The 11,005-nt window shown below is 46.7% G+C and overlaps 1 protein-coding gene across 1 annotated transcript in view; it reads right to left on the reverse strand.

Annotated features, from left to right (window-relative positions):
• Positions 1 to 6,432: 6,432 nt before the first annotated feature.
• Positions 6,433 to 11,005, reverse strand: part of CUNH2orf68 (chromosome unknown C2orf68 homolog) — a 14,844-nt gene continuing 10,271 nt past the window's right edge. The window contains exon 4 of the mRNA XM_018555794.1: positions 6,433 to 6,607. Within this exon, the coding sequence (XP_018411296.1) occupies positions 6,485 to 6,607 (123 nt within the window). The 3' untranslated portion in view covers positions 6,433 to 6,484. The remainder of the gene's footprint in view (positions 6,608 to 11,005) is intronic.

Genomic DNA, 11,005 nt, shown 5'->3' on the forward strand with positions numbered 1-11,005 from the left:
TATGCACCACACCCCCCCTCACCCGTGCTTCCCCTCACCCACCGATCTTCACCACACTCCCCCTTGTCCACACCTGTGCTCCCCCTCACCCACTGATCTGCACCACACCTGTGCTTCCCCTCACCAGTGCTTTGCATCCAAAAATCTGCACCACACTCTCCCTCACAAATCTGCACCACTCCCCCTCGTCCACACCTGTACTTCCCCCTCACCTCAACCTGCAGATGTGCAACACACTCCCTAGTACACAATTTTGTGGCGGGCTCTCCCTGGTCCACAAATCCTGCTGTGACATGAAGGGGGTACAGTGAACTGTGCATATGCAGATTTGTGGATAATACCACATTTGGATGCTCGTGATCATGGGGGGCGCACAATGTACCATCCCCCATATGCAGGACGCCGTGATCACTCAGAATGCCCGTGTGTTCATCTTGCGGGAGCTTTGTTTGGCCTCCAGTTATGTCATATAAAAGGATAATGGGGGGGAATTTATCAAAACTGGAGCAGTTGCCCATGGCAACCAATCAGCTTCTCTCTTCAGATGAGAGAGGCCGATTGGTTGCCGTGCACAGCTGCTCCAGATTTTGTCTGCTCCAGTTTTGATGAATTCCCTTCAATGTATATTCCTATATTGCACTGTATTTTCTTAACTACTGGGGCCCCCAGACTGCACTGCACATGTTACTATAAAAGGTGAACTCATCCTTTAACATAGAATCAAATACACATTGTCATAAGTCAGCCTGCACGGCGACATAATTGGGATACCCCCATAGGCAGCCATGACCTGATCACCAAAATAAGCCCCAAAACGCCAATAAATCAGCAATTGACACATGCAGCCACGGTACACACACGTGGAAGAGTACACAGTAAGAACACCGGACAGAGTCATGCAGTAAACACTGTGATCAGGAGCAGAGCAGCTTCCACAGGCTCGGTGTTGTGTCTTCCATCTTGAGAACATTGGGACACCTCCTGCTGCGGCATGTCACCTCTCTCCTCCATGCTGTAAAAAAAACAGACAAACAATACCGCGGTGGCTCACAGGAATTGTAGTGCGGAAAGCCCCGAACGGTGTGGCAGCGAGGTGCGCACAGGACTACATTACCCGGCATCCCATTCTGCCAGCGAGGTCACGTTACTAGCAACGTAAAGGCGCTAAAACGTCGCGAGGTTTCGGAGATTATTTTGGGCTGTAGGAACCCGTGACGTCATAGGGCGTGCAGTCTGCAATGTAAACACCGCCTTGTGCTGGCCCTATAGGGGGAGGGGAGGACCGTGTTACCAATATCGATATATTGATTTCCAATAAAACAGTGATTGATTGTGTTACATGCAGCTGCCCTAGAGGGAGGCGTGTCCACAAACTGTCAGCACTGATTGTGCTAGAGATAGAGTTTTGACTCTACATGCACTTTAAATCAAACAATTTATGACCGTTTTTTTTTTTATATATATATATGTAGTGGGGGAGGGTTAGACCCTCTGTCAGGTTTTCAAACGCTGTCAGGATCCCCATTGCATTTTGACTCCTCCCCCTAAGAAGTCCCCTATGTGATAGCCAATGTACATGACCGGTCCTCTTTATGGAGACATCAGGGGTCTCCAAGACCCCTAATGTCACCTAGGAACCCCCGGAGAAGCTGATGAAGCAGAGATCTGCTTCTCCCCAGCTTCTGAAGCTGGAGAGTGACAGCAGAATCCGGAAGTAATGTAATATACACCACTTCCTGCATTCGGGGACTGGAGAGGAGATCAGAGGGTGATCGTGTACTGTCCTCCTGTCACAGAGCATCCGTGCTGGTCCCGGCCGCATCGGGGACAGCGGAGCTCGGGACTGGCAATGGTAGCTACTGCTAATACAAGCGATCGGGCATCTCTAGAGACGCCTGACCACTTGAATGTAAAGCTCCCGGCCGGCCGTTTAATTACAACGGCCGGCCGGGAAGCTACTCGTCGGGCTCCGCCGTCCTCTCGTCACAGACAAGAGGATGAGCGGATTTTGCGATTCCTGGTCATCTTGTTGTTTTATGATTTCTGCATGGGAAAGATTGTACTTTACCGGCATTGTATTTGGTGTGACCTTCCCAAATGTATTAGATGTGTACTGCACAGCTGACTTTTTGTACTCTACCATTGTGCATTTCATACCTAATAAAACTCTTTTCATGGGGAAAAAAAATACATGTGAAAATTTACACCGTTTTCATGGCCGACCAGTCTGCATTTTTCTTATATTCCAGTTATGGAGTTATGGAACTGTTGTGGAACTACAGGTCCCGTGAAGCATTGCAAGACTGACAGCCACGTGCATGACGGGATTGGTAGTTTCAGCACTGCAGGAGTACCAAGGTTGCCTGCCCCAAGTTAGTGTACGCAATCACTGCAGGGTGATGACATCAATCTGTCTAACAGGCATGCTGATAAGTGGTACACATTTAAAGAGAACTACCCGTGTTTCCCCGAAAATAAGACACTGTCTTGTATTTTTTTTGGCTCAAAAAAAAACACACTAGGTCTTATTTTCGGGGTAGGTCTTATTTATTTAATTTTAATGTACAACAATCACACTTGTTCATGTAGAAAAGTCTACATGTATTCATGTGCAAAAAATGGTGATCAGGGCAAACAAGGGTGCCGTACCTTTCCAAGAGCAATTTGCTAACCAATTGCTGGCCAGAATGAGCAAAGCGCACTTTCACTATCAATTCCTCACAGGCGGAGTGCATTTGGTATCACTCCGCCTGTGACAGGAGCCTGCGCTATAGAGGAGGCATCGGCTTATGCGGCTCTGCTCCCTCCGGTGCCGCCTCGCTTCCTCTAGCGCTGGCTTCATTCCCCCTTATGCCACCGGCCCTGGGAATGGTCACAACTAGGTCTTATTTTCAGGGTAGGCCTTATATTTTAGCAATTCCCAAAAATAGTACTAGGTCTTATTTTCGGGAAAACAGGGTATGAGGTAAGTCTTTTTTCCCCATAGTCCTACTAAGGGTCACCGGAGGACATATACTAGCGTCCTCCCGTGACCCAAAGCTCAGTATATCGCGAGCTACAGCTCGTGGTATACTGAGATCGCCGTAGCCGGGACGGATCCTGACAATGCTGTCAAGATCCACCCAGCTGCGTGAATGACAGCTGGCTCTGCCTATCTAGAGACAGAGCCGACTGTACCCGCCCTCTCCCCCGTCCGTTCCTCCAGTTAGCCGCTGGAGGATCGGAGCGGGGAGGAAATCCCTGCATGGAGCCGTGACTGACAATCACCGCTCTCTGCAGGGAGATGATCGAGAAGTCAGTGAGCGATGGTATGCGTTCACTCACTTCCCGATCTATTGATCCGACGTATTTCATTGTCACACGTCGGCTCAAACTATGAGGATGAGTGATTTTCACTCACCTCATAGTTCTACTTTAAGGCTGGGTAAGCACTGTTATGCTGCAGCAAACCATGCCCGTTACGGAAAGGCACAAAAATGTGCATTGTGTGTTAGTGTGCGCTGCAGTGCCATTGATTGGAAGCAGCGTTTGTTCAAAGAGAAAAAAAAAAAGGAGCATGCGTTAACAGTGTACAATCTTTCCCCATACACATCATTGTAGCCCTGCACTATGCATTTCAAATTCAGCTCCCAAATATCGAGCACTCATAGATCAGCGCGTTCAACTGACCAATGAGCAGCGCTTCTTAGCAAGAAGCGCTGCTCATTGATCATCAGGTCAGGTGGCTGTGCTGACCAATGAATGCTTGCCATTTGCAATCATAATTTGGGCTTCAATGCTGTGTACGGTGTATGGACCATACACCAGGAACCACGGACGGGAAACAGAGTCAGTTCAAAAGGTAAGAGCAGTGGGAGGGGTGGGGGAGAGGAGACGAGACAGATTACTGGGGGCAATTCCATTTTTCCAAAATCACCTGGGAAAGTGGAATTACCCTTTAAACACAAAGTCCATTAACACACCCCAACATGTGAACTCGGCGTAAAAGGACAAACACTAAACATGACGTCGGAAGTCTGCAAGTAAAACCAGATCACACTTTATATTGTCACACTTTTATTTATCTGCATTTCATACAACAAATCCAGACTCATCAAAAAGAAATCTGTAAAAGCACATACGATCAGCCTCACACGGCCGTACTGATTTTTCCGCCAACAAGAGCGAGACAGTAAAAAGATTTCTGTACCCCATCTGAATTCATATGAACATACATTAGTTTATGTCAGTATGATCTGCGTACATTCTGCGCCATCGAAAACACTATTGGTGCTTACAGGTAGGACATGAATGAGTCATTTATGTAGCGGCGGAGGAGTAAATGGACGCTATGTGCTGCCACCACTGCTCTGGGCCCACTTGTAAACATTAACAGTGTGTAATCATTGGCGGCACAGGCGCAGAATGACCTTAGCTTTTAGCCATGCTGAATGACTGAAGGCCAAGGTCATTCAGCGTCTGCGCCACCATTACATGAAAGACTAAGGCTGGCCATAAATTGCTCTATTTTTTTCCTTCAACCCCTGGGCTGAACGGAAAAAAAATAGAGCAGATTCCTCCACCAACCCTACCAGTGTGACGATCGTGGAATCCCGCTGTTCACATTGTATCCTGACAGCGGCCGCCGACAGCTGTCAGAATACTCGACCAGAGCCAGCAGCTCATTGGCTGCCGGCTCTAGTCATACGAAGATTTTCTGACCAGTCCATCGAGTAATACCGGCCGAAAGGGTGCAGACAGTGGCACACGCTGTGCGAATTTCGACTGGTTCCTCAAGAACCGGCCGAAATTCTCACGGTGTATGGGCACCCTTATTCAGGGCTGACAGCCTTCAGTCATTCAGAATCAATGAAAGCTGAGGCCATGCCGCACTTGTGCTGCTGATATTTATACACTATTGATGCTTATTGGTCGGCTCAGAGCAGTGGCAGCAGCACACAGGGTCAATTTACACATCCGCCACATGAATGACTTATTCAGGGCTGGCATGTAAACACCAACAGTGAGTAACCAGTGGCGGCAGCAGCGCAGGCAAAAATGACCTCTGCCTTCAGATTGACCAAATACAAAGGTCACTCTGCGCCTGTGCCGCCACCGATTACACACTATTGATGTTAATATGTCGGCTCAGAGTAGCGGCGGCACTGGATAGGGTCCATTTATGCTGTACGCATGTAAACATTAGCACAATCGTTCACGTGCAGACAGTGTAACATACTCTCCAAATTAGACCATGAATGCAAATGTTTCTAGTTTTGGTTTAAACAGCTAAATGCGGCGGACTAAACCAGAACAGTGTAAATGAGCCCGTAGCATACAATCCTGCTGCAACCAGATCCACATAACATATCTGAAGGCAGCAAATTGTACGGCCGTGTGCATCAGCCCTAAATTCTTTTTTTCCCCTTTTTTTTAACCCTTGCTGTATTCTGGTCCGATTATGACAGACTCAGATGGGTAAGGCGTCCTGCGACTCTCCAGCCCGGGCAAAACTGCAATTCCCATCATCCTTTGTCAGCAGTTCCAGCTCAGCTGGAGAACCCCAGACACCCATTTTCTTTAGTTTCATACGAGATCCAGCTCTGAATAGTATACAATATTTTCACAATTTGACTTCTGGCTTATAAACGCAACTACTACAGCCAGACCAAAATAAATATTATAAAAACATCTCAGCAAATTCACACTGAGCCAATTTTGGCAAACCATTAAGGCACTGGTGCTCCAAATTCTTTATCTGCCAAAGACCGCCATTGCCATCAGAAGAGGGAGCAGCCCATGTTAACTATGTGCTCCCTGAAAAGAACTCCAAAGCTGCAGATGGCTCACTCTGAAGCCAAAGTCTGTCAGATGCTCCAATAATACATAGTCTGAGGTTAACACACGATCTCTATATTCTGATCCAGAGACATTCATACGTCTTCTCTCAGTGCCTATCAACACTGCAGAACTCAGACTAAGATCAAGTCCAATGATACATAGTCTAAGGTTAACACACGAGCCCCATATTCTGATCCAGAGACATTCATACACCTTCTCTCAGTGTCCATCAACACTGCAGAACTCAGACTGAGACAAAGTCCAATAATACATAGTCTAAGGTTAACACATGATCTCTATATACTGATCCAGAGACATTCATACGTCTTCTCTCAGTGCCATCAAACCTTCACGACTCAAAATGAGACAAAGTCCAATAATACATGGTCCTGTGTTAACACACAATTTCTATATTCTGATCCAGAGACATTCATACGTATTCTCTCAGTGCCTATCAACACTGCAGAACTCAGACTAAGACCAAGTCCAATGATACATAGTCTAAGGTTAACACAGGAGCTCTATATTTTGATCCAGAGGCATTCATACAGTACGTCTTCGCTCAGTGCCCATCAACACTGCACAACTCAGACTGAGAAGTCAAGCACAGTATAACCACGGCAGATGCAATTGTTGATTTGCACTCTTTTCTAGTAAACAGAAGTCAGCGGTGAACTCTTCTCTTGGTGATTTCTTCCTGGATCCTTCTTTTAAGGGCTTCTTTCATGCTGGCTTCCAGCTGGTTCTGAACGGATATCTTTGTTGCAACCTGCTCAGCATCATCATCCTGCAAGAACATGGAGAAAGAAAGAATACATTGGATTATGGAGAAGGGGGTTTGTGCCCGCTGAGTTGTTCAGTGTAATACATTGGATTATGGAGAGGGGGGTTTGTGCCTGCTGGGTTGTTCGGTGTAATACATTGGATTATGGAGAAGGGGGTTTGTGCCCGCTGGGTTGTTCAGTTTAATACATTGGATTATGGAGAAGGGGGTTTGTGCCCGCTGAGTTGTTCAGTGTAATACATTGGATTATGGAGAGGGGGGTTTGTGCCTGCTGGGTTGTTCGGTGTAATACATTGGATTATGGAGAAGGGGGTTTGTGCCCGCTGAGTTGTTCAGTTTCATACATAGGATTATGGAGAAGGGGGTTTGTGCCCGCTGAGTTGTTCAGTGTAATACATTGGATTATGGAGAAGAGGGTTTGTGCCCGCTGGGTTGTTCAGTTGAACACATTGGATTATGGAGAAGGGGGTTTGTGTCCACTGGGTTGTTCAGTTGAATACATTGGATTATGGAGAAGGGGGTTTGTGCCCGCTGAGTTGTTCAGTGTAATACATTGGATTATGGAGAAGAGGGTTTGTGCCCGCTGGGTTGTTCAGTGTAATACATTGGATTATGGAGAAGAGGGTTTGTGCCCGCTGGGTTGTTCAGTGTAATACATTGGATTATGGAGAAGAGGGTTTGTGCCCGCTGGGTTGTTCAGTGTAATACATTGGATTATGGAGAAGAGGGTTTGTGCCCGCTGGGTTGTTCAGTGTAATACATTGGATTATGGAGAAGAGGGTTTGTGCCCGCTGGGTTGTTCAGTGTAATACATTGGATTATGGAGAAGAGGGTTTGTGCCCGCTGGGTTGTTCAGTGTAATACATTGGATTATGGAGAAGAGGGTTTGTGCCCGCTGGGTTGTTCAGTGTAATACATTGGATTATGGAGAAGAGGGTTTGTGCCCGCTGGGTTGTTCAGTGTAATACATTGGATTATGGAGAAGAGGGTTTGTGCCCGCTGGGTTGTTCAGTGTAATACATTGGATTATGGAGAAGAGGGTTTGTGCCCGCTGGGTTGTTCAGTGTAATACATTGGATTATGGAGAAGAGGGTTTGTGCCCGCTGGGTTGTTCAGTGTAATACATTGGATTATGGAGAAGAGGGTTTGTGCCCGCTGGGTTGTTCAGTGTAATACATTGGATTATGGAGAAGAGGGTTTGTGCCCGCTGGGTTGTTCAGTGTAATACATTGGATTATGGAGAAGAGGGTTTGTGCCCGCTGGGTTGTTCAGTGTAATACATTGGATTATGGAGAAGAGGGTTTGTGCCCGCTGGGTTGTTCAGTGTAATACATTGGATTATGGAGAAGAGGGTTTGTGCCCGCTGGGTTGTTCAGTGTAATACATTGGATTATGGAGAAGAGGGTTTGTGCCCGCTGGGTTGTTCAGTGTAATACATTGGATTATGGAGAAGAGGGTTTGTGCCCGCTGGGTTGTTCAGTGTAATACATTGGATTATGGAGAAGAGGGTTTGTGCCCGCTGGGTTGTTCAGTGTAATACATTGGATTATGGAGAAGAGGGTTTGTGCCCGCTGGGTTGTTCAGTGTAATACATTGGATTATGGAGAAGAGGGTTTGTGCCCGCTGGGTTGTTCAGTGTAATACATTGGATTATGGAGAAGAGGGTTTGTGCCCGCTGGGTTGTTCAGTGTAATACATTGGATTATGGAGAAGAGGGTTTGTGCCCGCTGGGTTGTTCAGTGTAATACATTGGATTATGGAGAAGAGGGTTTGTGCCCGCTGGGTTGTTCAGTGTAATACATTGGATTATGGAGAAGAGGGTTTGTGCCCGCTGGGTTGTTCAGTGTAATACATTGGATTATGGAGAAGAGGGTTTGTGCCCGCTGGGTTGTTCAGTGTAATACATTGGATTATGGAGAAGAGGGTTTGTGCCCGCTGGGTTGTTCAGTGTAATACATTGGATTATGGAGAAGAGGGTTTGTGCCCGCTGGGTTGTTCAGTGTAATACATTGGATTATGGAGAAGAGGGTTTGTGCCCGCTGGGTTGTTCAGTGTAATACATTGGATTATGGAGAAGAGGGTTTGTGCCCGCTGGGTTGTTCAGTGTAATACATTGGATTATGGAGAAGAGGGTTTGTGCCCGCTGGGTTGTTCAGTGTAATACATTGGATTATGGAGAAGAGGGTTTGTGCCCGCTGGGTTGTTCAGTGTAATACATTGGATTATGGAGAAGAGGGTTTGTGCCCGCTGGGTTGTTCAGTGTAATACATTGGATTATGGAGAAGAGGGTTTGTGCCCGCTGGGTTGTTCAGTGTAATACATTGGATTATGGAGAAGAGGGTTTGTGCCCGCTGGGTTGTTCAGTGTAATACATTGGATTATGGAGAAGAGGGTTTGTGCCCGCTGGGTTGTTCAGTGTAATACATTGGATTATGGAGAAGAGGGTTTGTGCCCGCTGGGTTGTTCAGTGTAATACATTGGATTATGGAGAAGAGGGTTTGTGCCCGCTGGGTTGTTCAGTGTAATACATTGGATTATGGAGAAGAGGGTTTGTGCCCGCTGGGTTGTTCAGTGTAATACATTGGATTATGGAGAAGAGGGTTTGTGCCCGCTGGGTTGTTCAGTGTAATACATTGGATTATGGAGAAGAGGGTTTGTGCCCGCTGGGTTGTTCAGTGTAATACATTGGATTATGGAGAAGAGGGTTTGTGCCCGCTGGGTTGTTCAGTGTAATACATTGGATTATGGAGAAGAGGGTTTGTGCCCGCTGGGTTGTTCAGTGTAATACATTGGATTATGGAGAAGAGGGTTTGTGCCCGCTGGGTTGTTCAGTGTAATACATTGGATTATGGAGAAGAGGGTTTGTGCCCGCTGGGTTGTTCAGTGTAATACATTGGATTATGGAGAAGAGGGTTTGTGCCCGCTGGGTTGTTCAGTGTAATACATTGGATTATGGAGAAGAGGGTTTGTGCCCGCTGGGTTGTTCAGTGTAATACATTGGATTATGGAGAAGAGGGTTTGTGCCCGCTGGGTTGTTCAGTGTAATACATTGGATTATGGAGAAGAGGGTTTGTGCCCGCTGGGTTGTTCAGTGTAATACATTGGATTATGGAGAAGAGGGTTTGTGCCCGCTGGGTTGTTCAGTGTAATACATTGGATTATGGAGAAGAGGGTTTGTGCCCGCTGGGTTGTTCAGTGTAATACATTGGATTATGGAGAAGAGGGTTTGTGCCCGCTGGGTTGTTCAGTGTAATACATTGGATTATGGAGAAGAGGGTTTGTGCCCGCTGGGTTGTTCAGTGTAATACATTGGATTATGGAGAAGAGGGTTTGTGCCCGCTGGGTTGTTCAGTGTAATACATTGGATTATGGAGAAGAGGGTTTGTGCCCGCTGGGTTGTTCAGTGTAATACATTGGATTATGGAGAAGAGGGTTTGTGCCCGCTGGGTTGTTCAGTTTCATACATTGGATTATGGAGAAGGGGTTTTGTGCCCGCTGGGTTGTTCAGTTTATTACATTGGATTATAGAGAAGGTTTCGTGCCCGCTGGGTTGTTCAGTTTAATACAATGAATTATGGAGAAGGGGTTTTGTGCCCGCTGGGTTGCTGAGTTTAATACATTGGATTATAGAGAAGGGGGTTTGTGCCGGCTGGGTTGTTCAGTTTAATACATTGGATTATGGAGAAGAGGGTTTTGTGTCCCCTGGGTTGTTCAGTAAGGAAGTCTAAATGGCGATAATCAAAACAGTCGTCAACTCAAGGTAGCTTTGTACATGAACCCCAATACCACCCTAACACCCCCCTCACGTTACAGGAGAAAATCATTGACTAAGTAGATGCCAACTTTACTTGCATGGTATAAAGATACATGGTGCAATTTCCAATGAAGTACTAGAGTGTAAATAAACCGTGCATTGGGTGTGGTGTTAGAAGAGAAGGTCGGATTTCGTGATCACGTAATGTTCTCCACAGAATTGCCCATAGAAAAGCGCACAAACCTCATACACAACGATAGAGGTGACCTCCCCATCATCGGCCTCAAACTCCAGACAGAAGAGCTGATTTCCAAGCTGCTCCGGGTCCGTACTGGAACTGCTCTCACTAATGTCATCCTCAGCCAGACCTGCACTGGGGTGGGAACTTTCTGAGGAGGGACACAAGAGGACATCCGGTGAAAAAAAGGTTGTTCCCTGGAGTTCTGATATACCTTGAATATCCCCTTTAATGTTTAATTAATCATTTGAATAGGTCATCAAGGACATCTCAGAGAGAAATACGGCACAATCAAGAAAATTTAACCTTAAACGTCACACAAAATTAGTGCAACAGTTCATCAAAACCACATTTTCTGTCACTCCTGCAGGGATTCCCCCCCCCCCCCCATCCCCCCCCCCGGCACGGC

Source organism: Nanorana parkeri, unplaced genomic scaffold, assembly GCF_000935625.1.
Source record: "Nanorana parkeri isolate BGI_ZX_2015 unplaced genomic scaffold, ASM93562v1 scaffold214, whole genome shotgun sequence".
NCBI lineage: Eukaryota > Metazoa > Chordata > Amphibia > Anura > Dicroglossidae > Nanorana > Nanorana parkeri.